This window comes from Dermacentor variabilis, chromosome 7 (genome assembly GCF_050947875.1).
Source record: "Dermacentor variabilis isolate Ectoservices chromosome 7, ASM5094787v1, whole genome shotgun sequence".
Classification (NCBI taxonomy): Eukaryota; Metazoa; Arthropoda; class Arachnida; order Ixodida; family Ixodidae; genus Dermacentor; species Dermacentor variabilis.
This window is the reverse complement of record NC_134574.1, coordinates 86,750,727-86,766,964: the sequence shown is the minus strand read 5'-3', so window position 1 is coordinate 86,766,964 and position 16,238 is coordinate 86,750,727. Positions and strand designations below refer to the sequence as shown.

At 43.7% G+C, this 16,238-nt stretch overlaps 2 protein-coding genes across 3 annotated transcripts in view; one reads left to right on the top strand and one right to left on the bottom strand.

Moving 5' to 3' along the window:
• Window positions 1–4,697, bottom strand: part of Coq6 (ubiquinone biosynthesis protein COQ6, mitochondrial) — a 39,416-nt gene extending 34,719 nt beyond the window's left edge. For both annotated transcript variants that reach the window (XM_075698736.1, XM_075698737.1), the window contains exons 1-4: window positions 4,246–4,697; window positions 3,908–4,039; window positions 1,973–2,031; window positions 1,079–1,237 (exon numbers count right to left, since the gene is read on the bottom strand). In XM_075698736.1, the coding sequence (XP_075554851.1) occupies window positions 1,079–1,237; window positions 1,973–2,031; window positions 3,908–4,039; window positions 4,246–4,432 (537 nt within the window). In that variant the 5' untranslated portion in view covers window positions 4,433–4,697. The remainder of the gene's footprint in view (window positions 1–1,078; window positions 1,238–1,972; window positions 2,032–3,907; window positions 4,040–4,245) is intronic.
• A 232-nt stretch (window positions 4,698–4,929) lies between these two features.
• On the top strand, window positions 4,930–15,705 carry LOC142586912 (uncharacterized). Its single transcript, XM_075697796.1, has 3 exons — window positions 4,930–5,073; window positions 11,107–11,387; window positions 15,540–15,705. The coding sequence occupies exons 2-3, from the start codon at window positions 11,126–11,128 to the stop codon at window positions 15,695–15,697; spliced, it is 420 nt and encodes a 139-aa protein (XP_075553911.1). The 5' UTR covers window positions 4,930–5,073; window positions 11,107–11,125; the 3' UTR covers window positions 15,698–15,705.
• Window positions 15,706–16,238: the final 533 nt, after the last annotated feature.

Genomic DNA, 16,238 nt, shown 5'->3' with positions numbered 1-16,238 from the left:
TCTGCATTTAAAGAATACTAATTTATTTTGCAGTATAAGTGCTATGCAATCACTGATATGAACTGAACAAATACTGTTGCCAATATAAACAGGAGCACAATTCTTCTTCAATCATCAAATGCCAGAAATCAAAACACAGTAAAAGAAAGGGGGAGAGTGAGATAGCATGGCATGGTATATTTAGACTAGATGTTTGTTTCAACAATATGTGCTTCAAGGCGCTGAAGCTCAAAGAGGGGAAGACAGGGTTGTGAACAGGAAGTATAGCTAACTTAGTTGAGTGGGACCACAATGCCGTGTTTGAGATTGGCATTTGGGAAGGTGCAGCTTGCACATAAACAAGGTCTTTACATGGCTGTGTCTTGCAAGTTTTGCTTGTTCAGGTTAGCACGGTGAAGTACTCATGCTTCACCGTGCTAACCTGAATTCAATGTAAACCAATGTAAACATTGGTTTACATTGCATTCTGCCCATGGGTCACTTTTCAAATGAGTTTCCATAATGCTATCCGTAGTGCCACCGTCATCACTAGCCAATCACAGCACTAACGCTGTGAGGCGCTTCAATAACACCATTAGAATGCACAGCCATTTGCCGTGACTCATGCAGCGTTAACAGGCGCACGACACGTTTTTGTTCTACACCAAGGTTTGCTCTGGTCTGTAGTCAGATGTCACAGAGGCAAATTTGTGCAATAACGTGCTCAAAAAAAGAAAAAGAAAAAAGGAGACTACTTATGAGCAAAGTAATTAATCACACCATCTGTTGAAACAAGAAAAATAACAACAATATTTTCTTGTTAGCCACAGAGACATTGCCGCTCAGCGGCTACGGTGATCTGCTGCTGAGCGCCAGGTCATAGGTTTGATCCCCACCAGCTGCAATCACGCTGCAATGGGGGCAAAATGGAAATGAACTGCGTACTCGAGATTTTGTTGTATGTTGAGAAACCGCTGGAGGGTAATCTAAATCCAGAGTCCTCCACACTAACATCCTTTCTATAATTAATGTTTCTTTGGAGCGTGGGACCTCCTCAGTCAATCATTGAAAGGAATAAAAAAAAAAAAATCCTACCTACCTTGACTTTAGAGACGACACGCACCACTTCCGATGGTAGTTGTGCCAGTCGACGATAAAGCGCATCCGCTAGGTTGCCCATGTCGACATCAAATGCCACTTCGTTGGCTGCTGTGCGCCCAAAGAAGGCAATGGAGGCAGAGGAGTGCGATTCCCAAACCTGCAAGTGCATTCACTGCTTGACTTGGGCACACTGCTCATCAGCTGTGACTAAACTGTCGTCTGCTGCGGGATATACCAAAATATGTCTGCATGCTTTTCTACACTTGGTGGTTTGCATCCCCCCCCCCACTTCTTAGGGTGTACAAAACCTAAATGTTCCTATTATTGCTACGTAAAATCTGTATAATGACACCAGCTTATTACACTTAGTTTTTGTAGGAAGGCCTTAGGTTGAGTGAACTGAACACACAGCAGAAGAATGATTAGGAGATAATTTGTTTTGGGCAGCACATATTTTCTGATTGCAGATGTCAAGGTCAGAGTGATCTCTAATGAACAAATGAACAAGTTAACAAAATACTTTGAATTAACTTTTAACTGACGTGAGGATCTATTTCGTATTTGCGAAATTGAACCCAGCGAGAATGGAAAGCATAAATCACGATTAGCTGGATATCCTATGACCTGCAAAAGTTTCAATTACCTTGAAAATGTGTGGAAAAGTGCACTGCTGTTCTATTAATCATTTTTCGAAACTAAGAAAAGAAAGAAAAGCGAGCTTGGACAGTGTAATATTCCTTCCTCATGAATTCCAAGCAGTGTACAGACACTAAAAGGGCATGAATGCATGGCAAGGCTCAACTTTGGGCTTAATTAAACAACCTGGGCAAATACGCCACATAGCTGGTAATACACACATACATTGTCTTCTGAAAAGCCAGGCCCCACTTACTCGCATTCGCTTGATTGTCTGGACTTTGGACTTTGGCAGCATGTCCCATACACCGAGGGCTGTCAAAAAAAGAGTGTGGAAACGAAGCAAAAGGTACAAAACCATCATTATCAAGTTCCAACTCAAACAGAGGAAAAACAATGACAGGCTGTCAGAAAAGCTGAACTATGAATGTTCTGAATTAGTCAGCTGAAATTACACATGCCATTGTGTCACAAAAGGAACATCTGGTGCTTTTGTTGCGATTAATTAATGTGACCTCACAAAAGCATATGTTAGTCTGCAGAATAGTTCTGAGTGGATAGCAGCGATGATAAAAACAACACAAATAATGAGAGGCACAGATGGTCAGTGCAAGGACTCCTCCGCAGCGGTGGCCCAGCGGCAATGGCGCAGTGCTGCCAAGTACAAGGTCGCAGAGCCCCAGACTACAGTGTGCCTACAGATTATGGTTTTGGCATGTAAAGCCACAGAATTTATTTTTTTAACGCAAGGACTCTAAAATTATACTGACGAAATGAAATTTCATAGGTAATGGTGAGGTTGTGGATGCTTAACTTATATATAGTAAGTCTAACTTATATAATAATAATATATAAAAGCAAATGCAACATGCATTGCTCAGCAGTTGAAATGAGATACTCAGACAGTATGGCAGCCGGCGCTTTTGCACCACTGGGGAGCAGCGGGTGATTGCTAAGGGGGCCGAGGGCATTCACGATGCATGAAAAAGACTCGCTTTCACATGACACAAAATTGCGTCAGTTTAATGTCACAGCACCCACCGGCGGCACAAAAAATGTACTGGCCATCATGCTGTTCGAGTATCGCATTTAAATAACTGAGTACTGTACATCTATGGTTTACACATGATTAGAGCTACCAGCGCAAGTTTGAAACAAAACGACATGTAACTTGTGGTGAAGCCTATTTCCAGTTCTCTGCCAGGCATTGCCTCCCTACTGCTGAAAAAGTTTGGCAAAAAGTTCTTTTTCTCCCGTCTGTTTTACTTATTCTTGGTGTATTCTGCACGCAATAAAAAATAATGATTTTTCCCGGTATTTATAAGCCTCATCCTCAAATAGTTATTTAATAGTGTTCACAAAGAGAATGCAAACACTGCTAGAAGACTTTTGGCTGAGCCACAACTTTGATCAGACAAAGGCAGGCGCTGAGACGTGTGGCTTGATACCATCCAAAAGATTGTCAGTTTCAATGCCCCAAAGAAACATGAACTATGAGGGAGCCCTTAGTGTAGGGCATGGATTCACTTCAACTACCTGGGTTTGTTAACATGCGCCCAAGTCGAGTGTTGTACACGAGTTGTACACATGTGTTTTTGCATTCCGCTGACATCGGAATATAAGCGCCACGTTCAGGAATCACAATTGCGGTGCGCTTGAAACACACACACACAGAAAGAAAGCATGGCAACCTCTACAAATTTTGTTTTGTGCTCTTGTATTCCAGTATCAGGATTTGCCACACCTGTACAAGCAGTGAAATTGCGAGCACGCATTATCATGTTCAAAACAAAGCTGATTGTTCTGACTGAACGATTATAATTTACATCCTCCTGCTAGCTCCCTTAATATATGTGTGCACTTTGGAGGAACGAAATGGCCACATTCTTTAGTATGTGACATAATGAAAATGACACCATTTCTGCGATGCGTTTCGTGCAACAGCCACTTGCCTTCAGCGTAGACCCACCGGAGAGAGAAAATGCAATCGTTATTTAAGCAAAGATTACTGCTTGCAAACATTCGAAGCTCGTTTGGTGATGTCAGTTCAAAAGCACAATGACTGCCAGTGGTTTTGAAGGTAAATCAGTCGCTTCCTTTCATACTGACAACTGCTTTTCGTCTAAACGGCTGTTGTAGCAGAGGGAAGATGTTTAGCTTCGGCAAAAGCGGTTCGGCACAGGGTTCGTACCTTGCAAAAAGCTCCTGCTTCCCGGAGTCAATGCGTAGACGCGGTTGCTCCAATTCTCCTCATCGTGATCTGAGCGGAGTTGACGTCTGTCTACAAGCAGCACTCGCTTGTTCGCAAACGCCTCCGATGTTCCTGCGCAAAGACAAAGTAAGGTCAGGCGACACGCAAGTCGCGCATTTTCCTCGTACTCGGAAGCGCCCGCCACCGACATGAGCAGCGGAACAGGGTACGGCCGCGGCTCCTATTGCATAGAACAACACTTATTAGAAGCACTGCCGCCTTTTCGAAAGTCCAATAACACCGAAGCGTTGTCGCAGTGCAGGCGTAGCAGTTCTCACCCAAAGCGCAAGCCAGAGCAGCTCCAGCGAGTCCCGCTCCCGAGATGACCACATCCCAACGCTGTTTCGTGAGCTCCGAAACGTCGTCCTCGTCGGCGTCCAGACAGACCGGCGACGTCCTGAGCAGGCGCCGAGCAGTCGGCGACATCAGGCGCCGACACCGGCGAAGTAGGACGATCGACTGCATTGTCGCGGTAACGGAAGCGACGACTCAGTTCGAAAGGTGATCGCCGATATCAACAACGTCACGGTTGATCCTTTTTGTGTGGTTCGAAAATTTGCAGCTACTCAACAGACCGCCCTTGTGTATTAGCTAGAACAAATGCTCTCTCACAATCTTGCGTTACTACGCGCAATCAATCCGTAACTATCGCGAGAAGCGAGAAAGTACGCAGGAACGAGACACTTCCGAAACTTGCGCGTACCGCAACAGAAACCACGTTTTGTTTTGTTTTTTCCCCTTGACAGTCCCGCAGCAAATAGTCATTAATATTCATGTATACAAAAAATATAAAAATAAGTATTGTAATAAAGAAATTTACGTTTTAGTACCAAAAATTGACTTTACTTAATAAGTTGGATTAGTTCTTAATGCGATATAGTCACCGCGGCTCTGCAGAGCGTTGTTTCCAGCGTAACCATGGCAACAAGGTAGCACCCACGCGTCGGACGGTCTTGCCGGTGTTTCGAAACAGCGTCCCGTGTAAGAAATCCTTGGATCCCAAATTTCACTTGAAGACAAACTAAGCGATGCGAAGAGGATGCTGCCTGCGCTAACAGTACAACAAGGAAGGAATATAACGTCGTTCTGGCGGCCGTGAAGCCTCAGTGAGTATGTTGTCAGCCCTTGGTACGGCATGCCCAATATCAAAAATTTAATGCCGCAGCTCTTTGACGCAACGCCTGGAGTCACGAAGAGCTTAAACTCCGCGTACTGCACTGTGCAACAATATATATATATATATATATATATAGGCAGAATAACTTTCCCATAAATACGACAAACAGAAATAAAAAAAAACTTGTTTAGCGCACATCTCTTTGCAACATAGTTTTTGAGCATGTGCGTTAGTTACTGAAGCACGGACTTCCAGCCGATAAATCAAGTGAGCTGTCAAGTAAAAGTACTTTAACTGCCACTCGCTGTTTTTCTGAGTGATGCGGCCAGAATTAAAAGAAAGGCTACCTCAGTGAAAGATACCAATTGAGATATTTATTTATTTATTTATTTATTTATTTATTTATTTATTTAGTACATACTGCAGACATTTCGATCCAAGCAGAGGGGCAATAGAAAGCATACAAACAAAAGAGAACAAACTAGGAACATGCAAGTACAAATTTATACAATTTTTAGTCACACTGTGTCTGTGAACTGTCGTTCCAGTCTGATATTGTTCTGGGAAAAAAAGAAAATCTAAACGTGTCAGTTCGAGCATAATAGGGTGTTAGTGAGTCCGGATGATACTGTCTTGTGTGCCGTGTTATTGCAGGCGTTATGTAAGTCGATGGTTTCATTTCAAGCCTTTTGTTGAGAAGAAGGGAAAGGAATTCAAGCCTTAGCAGCTTTCGGCGCGATTCAAGAGTGGGTATGGAATTTTCTGTCATAATTTTCGAGGGAGAGTCCAGTCTTGCGAATTTATTGAATATAAACCTAACTGCCTTTCTTTGTAATTTTTTCAAGACGCGCGATATTTGACTTGGTGTAAGGATCCCATGATATACATGCATACTCTAACTTTGGTCTAATAGATGAAAAATAACACAGTAATTTCACAATAGGAGGGGCATTTTTCAGTTTGTGTCTTAGGAAACAGAGTTTGCGGAAAGCAGAACAAATTTCATTAATGTGCACGTTCCACGAAAATGTGGAAGCCAAAGTAACATCTAAGTATTTGTAGTTGTTAGTCTCATACGCAGAGCTGAAGAACCTAGCGAATAAGAAAACGTTAGTGTTTTTTTTTTGCGAGTAATACGAAGAAATACGCATTTATCAGCGTTAATAAACATACCCCATTCATTACACCACTTCAATATGTTATTTAAATTCCTTTCGAGGACAGTCTGGTCATTCTGACAAGTTATATCACTGAACAAAATTCAATCATCGGCAAACAGTCTAATTTGCACACCAGGAGTTATGGTTTTAACCATGTCATTTATATACATTAGAAACAGTAAAGGGCCCGAGACGCTACTTTGGGGCACCCCTGATTTGACTGTGAGAGTGGCGGAGCTATGTTCACCTGTTGTAACGTACTGGCTGCGTTTGGTCAGGTAAGCAATAATCCAGTTTATGAAAATGTCAGGTATGCCGATAATTCGAAGTTTTAAGATTAACTTGTCGTGCGGAACCTTATCGAAGGTTTTTCTGAAATCTAAAAGTATTACATCCATCTGGCCATTATTGTGGAGAGATAAAGCAAACGAATGGATCACTGATACCAAGTGCGCCACAGTCGAATCACCCCTTGTGAAGCCATGCTGAAACTCCGTGAGCACATTGTTTTCAGCCAAGAATTCTTTGATATAGTTTGCCACGATGTGCTACAAGAGCTTGGAGCATTGTGATGCCAGAGAAATGGGACGATAATTTTGTAATCTTAATCGATCCCCTTTTTTTTAAACACTGGAACAACTCGGGCCACTCTCCATTCATCGGGCTTTGTGCCGACAGCAGAGAAGGAGAAAAAATTAAGTTGTACGTGCCCCTGCGCGTACAACTTAATTTTTTCACGTACAACTTAATTTTTTCACATTTCGCTTAACGCGTTCGAAAAGGGATGATGCGCTTACCGCTGCACTGTTCTCGCTGAAATTTTGCAGAGGGATCGCATTTCGGAGTCTACGTCGTTCAGTGTAGCACTTGCCACAGTTAAGTGCCTGGTTTTTAAGAGAAAAAAAAAAGTGCGAATTTGCCATCGTTTATGGGGGGTGCTTGCGCCGTCGCGGCAGCAAGTGTTGCACTGAACGACGTAGACTCCAAAATGCGATCCTTCTGCAACATCTCAGCAAGAACAGTGCGGCGGTAAGCGCAACATCTCTTTTCGAACGCGTTAAGCGAAATATGCAGGACGTCCATGTATACAGAGTGTTTCATGCATTTCTCCGCAAAGTTCGGAAACTTATACCTCGAAACTGGCGTCATCTTTAAAATTCGTTCCAAATGGATCCGGCTTGCAAACCCCACGGCTAGAATTTGCAAATTGCAATATGGGTCATAAGGTAATTAGTTAAATTTTAATTAGTATTTCTTACAATTAATTTGTTGACTTTGCATCTCAATTTATGAGCAAGTATTGTCCGCCGCTTCGAGTAGACCGGCTCGTTAATTGGAATTGTGGTATCAGCCACAGGCAACTTTTAAAGATTTTTGAAAGTGTTAGCTGAAACACCCTGTATACTGAATGGCAGTAATAAATATGAATTCCTTGCTTAAAAGAAAGAAAAGAAAGACAAGAAACGAAAAAGAAAATGCCATGTGAAATATTTGTCAAATATGTACGGATCCTTGAAAGCGTTAGCTGAAACACCCTGTATACTGAATGGCAGTAATAAATATGAACTCCTTGCTTAAAAAAAAAGAAGAAAAGAAGGACAAGAAACGAAAAAGAAAATGCCATGTGAAATATTTGTCAAATATGTATACGGGTCCTTCGTTTTGTCCAGTTAAGCCACCGTGGGACTGATCGAGGAACACGTGTCAAGCATTTCCTGAATTTGTTTGTACAAAAGCAGGCGAGTGCCTAACCAAGCTCTACGGCGGATCGCCATGACTCAAACAATCAATTAATTATTCAATCAATCAGTCAGCAATCAGTCAATCAATAGCTAGTAACTACTCGCTACGGCAACTAGAATTTTCTGATTAACTTTATGATTTTTATAGCAGTGTGGGTGTGGTCCAGTTGGTGATTCATGATTTTTGGAAGTTACCGCAAGCAAAACACGAGACTTGAAGAAAGGGACAACAGGAAGCGGTACCGACAACTGATGATTAAGGTGTTTTGCTTGCGGTAACTTTTTAAAATCACAATTATTTTCACAACCAAGCATGAACATGAATACCACCTTACCGAAACATTTACATCTCCCACATAATGAGAAAGTTTCAGTTGATTCTGGACTTGTCTGCAACGCGTTTCTAGCGCTTTTAGTGACATCAATGCAGTACAGCTTCTTGACAACCTACTGATTACGGGTTCCGAGCCAACCATTTGCCAAATCGGCCACAATAACATTTCACTGCGTGTGATAGCTGCACTATTTATTTATTTATTTATTTATTTATTTATTTATTTATTTATTTATTTATTTATTTATTTATAATTTTACCTGGTCAAAGTTATTGTATTTCGTACGGCATTTGGAGGACGGCTACCTCAGTTTGGTGGCGGTGTCAGCATTCGTGCATAAAGGGCATGCAAGTTGTTATTAAACCTACTTGGAAAAACGATGTTCCTTATGCCTATATTGCCGCCAGCATTGCGAGAACACAAGTCGACCGCCACATCCCAGCTGCGTTTAAAAGAGCCGCCACACCGCAAGCGTCAAGAAAAGCACCGCAAGGCAACGCTGGCCCGGTGCTGACAGACCGGCGGCTCGTGCGCGAGAATCGGACTGGCACGCGACAGCAGGCGAAAAGGGGGAGAACGACGTGAGAAGTAGCGAAGCTCAAGGGACGTTTTGTTGACGGGCACAGGTTCGCCCAGAATAAACTAGTTTCCATAGTAACGGCCGTCGTAACTGTTGGTTACAATATAATTAAGCATAGTGATCAGTCGTGCTCTTGGAGTTATCTGCCTCAGAACGCCCGATTGCGTTTTCTGCGGCAAAATCTCCTGTATAGGAAACGTGTAAAGCGAGCTTCTCCCCAGAAAATATCTTATAATGGAGAAGTCAACTTTCAGTAGTGGTTCTTTGCAGAGATGCATTTATATTTAAGGTGGCCGAATATCACCTTTTTCGAATGCGAATCGAATACTAATAGTATACATCAAATATTGAATCAAATATCGAATACCTAAACGCAGACGCATATATGTTCAGCAGGAATATTTATTTTGGCATAAGTAACACGCGTGTGCTACTAGTGAAAAAAAAAATATGCTATCAAGGACAACCAGGATCATAAATGGTTACCAAAAGAACATAAGAAGTTCTGGAACAAGAAAAGAAAAAAAAACTTCTGAAGTATTCATTCATCGCAGAAAAAATTAAAGCAAGGAAAACATCACTGGATGTAGCGTAAAAGATAAATCTGCAACGTGACTAGACTGCAAGTGAAAGGCTGCAAGTGAAAATATAAGGTTGTCATGTAAGCCTCTGCCACGAAATTGAAAACAAAACTGGCACTACCGATTTTTTTTCTGCATCGTTTCTGAAAACGTTGTCGTAATTCACTTTTGATAATTTGCGATACCTTATTTAACAAACAAAGAACAGCAAACAGGCTTTAACGGTCGGTTGTTGTTAAAGATATAGTTAGTTTGCGCGTTCGAAAATACCCAATAGTTCATTTTCGAATACCGATACGAATAGTTAGTGTGTAATATTCGATTCGTACTTGAAACCTGGAATATTCGTCCAACTCTAATTTAGTTCAATATAAGAAACCAGTCAAATTAGACCTAGTAATGAAATAGGCACGCCTTTACGCACGTGGGTGTCCATTAACACGGTGTCTGAGAAGAACGGCGCATTTTTGTCATGCGTGGTAATGAAAACGCACGAGATATTACCTGGCCATAATAATCAGATGTGTGAGCGCGGAATTCCTCCTCTGGCCAAGTGGGCCCAACCGCGTGGTACGATACATTTCAGCCGGGCCAACTTCAATGATTCGCCAGGATTGAAGGCGGGCCAAATGCAACCGGAGGTAGCGAGATTCGCACCTACAAGGTAGCGGGCGCAGCGGGATTTGTCGCTTTCCGCGTTTCTGCCGAGCGAGTTTAGGCCTAAGTATTACGCCAGTAGAGCTATCAGCTCTGAGCACCTCTCTGCCTTCCTTTCTCTGCCATCTTTCCTTCCCTTTCTCCTCCTTCCTCACACAGCTGACCGAGGTCCAGTTGTCAGCCGCGAGCTAGGCAGCTACGGTGTGGTCAGTCACGGTTTCCTATTCTCTATCAACAATGAATGAATGAATGAATGAATGAATGAATGAATGAATGAATTGGTCTTCGATATGATAGGGAATTGACCACAGACAAAAACTGATGTTTCTAGCTACAGAGCCGTGAAATATTTACGTGCATTTTTCTAACGCGACTTTCGGATGTGTCAGTATCCGATAACAGATACTCGTTCGCAAAGTTACAGCAACAGGAAGAATTACAATCGGGCGAAGTTTGTGAAGTAGTGCTTCCGGTATTTCGCTTATTTGTGCGTATAGGGCCGATATTTTTCTGGTGTCTAGCTATCTCGTGCCATAACAGCGTGTTAAAAGCTTCTTTCAAGTCTTCTGCGCGGAGCGGCGTATATGAAAAGGCAAAGACGAGCTCATGCCCTGTCTCTATAGTGTTCGAAGCCTGCTCAACGAAAATTAAAATGCTCTCACCTTGACAAACGGTGCCGAAACGCGCGGTGAAACCAGGAACCGCGGAAACTCCAATATGCCAATAACAACGCTTCCAAATTGACCAGAACTAGATAACGTCTCTACGAACCCGTGGAAGTGCGCGGCGAACACTTATTACCTTTTAGTAAATATCAATCTTTTATATTTTTCGTTTACGCTTTCTGAAAAAAAAAAAGTAGGAAAAGCTTTCCTGTATCCTCGGGACATAACGCCCCGCCGGTTAGGTGACGTAGCTTCACCGAGTGGGTTTATTCTGCGGCGACGCTTTTTTTTTTCTTTTTCAGCGCGTACACATAGGCTGCGATGGAGGCCACGCTGTCGCCCTTTGGTCACCGGACGAGGAGGCGTTGCTCGTCTCCCCTGAGCACCGTGGTGTCCGTGTCGCCGGCCTCTTCCTCCTCCCTGGTCCGGTGCGCCTCCGAGTCCGCGCTGCAGCAGTGCGGTGCTCCCCCGTCCACGCCCGTGGCCACCGCGCCGCGACGGGTTTCCCGAGCCGACAGCGAGCGTTCGGAACGTCCGTCGGAGTCGTCGACGTCCGAGGCAAGCCGCGGTCACCGCGAGGCAGGTACGACGGTCGCTTGCGAGCGCTGCGGCTTCCGAGTGTCGCCCCTTCGCTCATTTGTGTGCTGCTGTCTCGTTGGCCGCAATGGTCTGACTCTTGCACGTGCGCCGCCTTGAGCTGATGCGAGGGTTAGCTTATGTCGAGTACCTCGTTCCGCTTTCGGCGAACCTCGCCGGCCGGCTCACCTGGAGGGGTCTGAGCCGGCCGTGCAGATCGCTTGTAACGTCGTGCAATCGGTCTCTTACCGAAACTATAAGGTCCCGAGGGCGTGGCCTCTGTCCTCGTCGACCCGGGAGGCTTCGCGAGCGATTCGCAAACACACGAAGGCAACGAACTTTATTTCCCGACTCTAGACGCGATCTGTCTATAGTGCGTGTGACCTGTCCGAACGCTCCATCTCTTCCCATTCCCGATCCGTTATGCCCAAGTGCAGAGCGGCCAACTGGCTCCCAACAACGTTTCCTTCTCTTTCTCTCTACAATTTTAGCGTGTCTGACAGCATAACTGTGGCCCTGGCATCCCTGCGACAAAGCAGAAATTATAACCACAGGTCGCCCCTCCATCCCCTTCCCCCGCATTCACACACATATTCCTTTCTTTCTTTCTTTCTTTCTTTCTTTCTTTCTTTCTTTCTTTCTTTCTTTCTTTCTTTCTTTCTTTCTTTCTTTCTTTCTTTCTTTCTTTCTTTCTTTCTCTTTCTTTCTTTTCTTTTTTCTTTCTTTCTTTCTTTTGAATGCGTAAGCATTAGGAGTGTCAAAGTGGGAACTACTATACGTGACAAGTGTGGGAATCAGGTCACGTGCTAAACGTAGAGAGAGGGTGGGAGAGCTAAGTGTGTATATACAGGTTGTTACAGCGAACACTTTCAAACATTTTTTTTTAAAGATTGCCTGAGACAGATAGCACCATTCTAGTCCATCAGCTGATCCATAAGAACGGTAAGGAAGAAGCAGGTCAACCTAGACACAGTAAGGGCAAAAGCAGACCGATTCAGGCTACTACTTGCAATCAAATATGCAGCCTAAGAACAGAGAGATGAAGATGACATAGAGGTAATGAATGAAAACGTAACTAGGCAGGGCTTCAAAGGCAGCAATTGAAGCGGGAATTAAGACACCAAGGCAACCAGTAGGTAAGCTCTCCCAAGTAACAAAGGAACGAATAAAGAAACGACAAAGAATGAAACTGTCAACCTCAAGAGATCAGATAGAATTCGCGGAACTGTCAAAACTGATCAACAAGGAGAAAATAAGGGATCTTCGAAATTATAACGTGAGAAAGACTGAGGAAGCAGTAAAAAATGGGCGCAGCATGAAAAAAGTGCGAAGGAAACTTGGCATAGGACAAACCAAGATGTATGCACTGAAAGATAATCAGGGTAATATCATCAGCAATCTCGACGATGTAGTAAAAAAAGCGGAAGAATGCTATAGTGGCCTGTACAGTATCCAGAGGAGCGACAATACCTCCATTCGAAGCAGTAATGAACAGCTTGCAACGAATCTTTCTTAAACTAGCGACGAGGTTAGAAGGGCCTTGCAAGACATGAAACGGAGAAAAGCGACAAGAGAAGTTGCAATAACAGTCGATTTCTTCAAAGATGGAGGAGACATAATGCTTGGTGTCTATCGAAGTGTCTATCGACTTCAAGGGTCCCAGAGAACTGGAAGAATGCAAACATTATACAAACCCACAAAAAGGGAGACGTTAAAGAATTGAAAAAGTATAGGTTCCCTATCTAACTCCCAGTATTATATAAAATATTCACCCAGATAATTTACAATAGAATTAGGGCAACGCTGGACATTAGTTAACCAAAGGAACAGGTTGGCTTCGGAAAGGGATACTCTACAAAGGATGACATTTATGTCATTAATCAGGTAATCGAGAAATCCGCAGAGCACAATCAGCCTTTCTATATGGCTTTCATAGATTATGAAAAGGCACTTGATTCAGTTGAGATGCCAGCAGTCATAGAGGCAATACGTAATCAAGGAGTACAGGACGCTTACGTAAATATCTTGGAAAGTATCTACATAGATTCTACAGTTACCTTAATTCTCCACAAGAAAAGTAGGAGGATACGTATAAAAAATGGATTCAGACAAGGAGACACAGACTATCCAATGCTACTCACTGCATGCTTGAAAGAAGTATTCAAGCTATTAAACTTGGAAGGATTAGGAGTAAAGATCAACCGCGAATATCTCAGCAATCTTAGTTTTGAAGATGACATTGTCTTGTTCAGCAACACTGGAAACGAGTTACGACAAATGATAGAGGTCTTTAACAGAGAGAGAGTGAAAAAGTGGGGTTGAAGATTAATATGCAGAAGACAATGATAATCACGAATAGCCGGGCAAGGGAACAAGAGTTCAGGATCGCCAGTCGGCCTCTAAAGTCTGTGAAGGAGTACGTTTACCTAGGCCAATTACTTCCAGGGAACCATGATCATGAGAGTGAAATTTACAGGAGAATGAAAATGGGTTGGAGCGCATACGGCAGACATTGTCAGCTCCTGACTGGAAGCTTACCATTATTATTGAAAAGGAAAGTGTACAATCAGTGCATTTCACCGGTGCTGACATATGGGGCAGAACCTTGGAGACTGACAAAGAAGCTTGAGAGACCGCGCAAAGAGCGATGGAACGAAGAATGCTAGGCATAACGTTAAGAGACAGAAAGAGAGCGGTTTGGATCAGAGAGCAAATGGCTATTTCCGACATTCTGATTGACATTAAGAGAAGAAAAATGGAGCTGGGCACGACACGTAATGCGTAGGTTAGATAACCGGTGGACCATTAGGGTTACGGAACGGGTGCCAAGAGAAGGTTAGCGCAGTGGAGGACGGCAGAAGACTAGGTGGGGCGATGAAATTAGGAAATTCGAGGGCGCTAGCTGGAATTGGTTGGCGCAGGCCAGGGGTAATTGTAGGTCGCAGGGAGAGGCCTTCGTCCTGCATTGTACATAAATGATGATGATGATGATGATGATGATGATGATGATGATTTGGTCTACTCGGAGAAGTGGGCATTTCTGCACCAAAAAGTGAAATACATAATCGACCAATTAACAAAAATGCACCAATGAAGTTTTTAAGTAATTACTTTATGGCAGATAACGCAATTTACTAATTCTAGCGGGTGAGACTGGAAGGCATATCCACTTGAAAAGAATTGTGTGGATGACACCGTTTACGAGATCTGCACCGTCAAACTTGCGGGAAAAGTGCACTGTCTTTCCACTTACTTTCTTAAAGAAACCTCGTTTTATGCACTGAAGCATAAGAGTCACTCGAACGCCAATGAATTTCTCCGCAAAGTTAAGGAATTAATATCTCGAAACTAGTGTCACCCTGAGAATTCGTTCCAAGTAGATCCGCTCTGCGAACTCCCCGGCTGGAATTTGTAAATTGCAATAAGTGCTATAAGGTAATTAGTCGGTAATTTAATTAGTGATCTTTGTTAATTAGTCAATTATGAATTTCAATTTTTTTTGTAAGGAATGTCCAGCCTCTTCGAGTAGACCAGCCCATGAACTAGAATTGTGCTATCTGCCAGAGACACCTAAAGAAAAAAAATCGAAAGTGTTCGCTGAAACAACCGGGTATATATATATATATATATATATATAGGCCGTCGTCAATTGCACTTTGCTTCTAGAATAGGCGTTTTAAATCAGGCATCCAGGATCTCAAAGAGGTGCGACGTGCTCTCGCATTTACCGCTAAATGGCCGCTGATATTATTATTATTATTATTATTATTATTATTATTATTATTATTATTATTATTATTATTATTATTATTATTATTATTATTATTATTATTATTATTATTTACGCTCTTATGTTACATCAAGCTCTCGTTTTCTTATCGTAAGCGTGTTCGCTGGTTCGTTCGTTTTGACCTTCCTTTCTTTCTATTTACTTGTTCATTCACGCTTCTTTTTATCATTATTACGAAGACCCGTCACCGCGGGAAACACTCGCATCGAATACAATTATCCGCGCGCATGTTCCGCCGTCGTCTCTTCGTCACAAACTCCGCTGATTCGCCGTAGTTCGGGTCGCGATGTTGTATATAGAAGGTCGTATACACTGTACGTACTCTCCCGGCCGGGGATTGACCGCGCTCCCTTCGTTCCTCAAACGCAGACAGCCGGCCCCACAGCGTCGTCGTGAGGAGACGCAGCGCGTCCTGCTCGGCCCGCTCGTCGCTGGCGTCGACGGACGACTACCCCGGAGCTCCTCGACCTTCGCTCATCGTGAAGATGAACGCGTGCGCCTTGCTCAGGCAGGGGGAGCTGGTGTGAGTGCCGTGCTGCCCCCGTCCCTCGGCTCCCTCGTGCACGTCCTCGGCGCGAGGCTGCGCGATTTAGTGGGAGCACGCCAATTACAGTTGCGGCCGAATCCACCCGTCTGCCGAGCAGACGCCGCGGTGATGTGTACAACTCTATAGTGAATGGTGCTCATGCTCTTCCAGCTAGTGGAGCGCCAGTATACACAGTAGTTCAGCCAGTGAGCTTGGTCACTTTAACGTATACAGGAAATTGCGTGAAATGCCGCCCGCCACCGATTGCTCGCAAAAGAAAAAAAAGCGAAAATAACGCGAGTGGCGAAAGAATTAATGAGCGAAGCGCTGATCGGGCTCCTCACCTAATTCAAAAATTCGAGGGGCACTTAGTTAGGCCCACGTGGATGAACGCGAAAGCATTGCGGTCACGTCAGCAGAAGCGCCGCGACCTGGCCAACGGTGTTCGTCACAAGGTATACGCACAGCGCCAGGTCGTGGGTTCGACTCCCGCCAAAGGTCGTGGGTTCGAGTGCCTTAATTCACCCTAGCTTGTGCCTTCG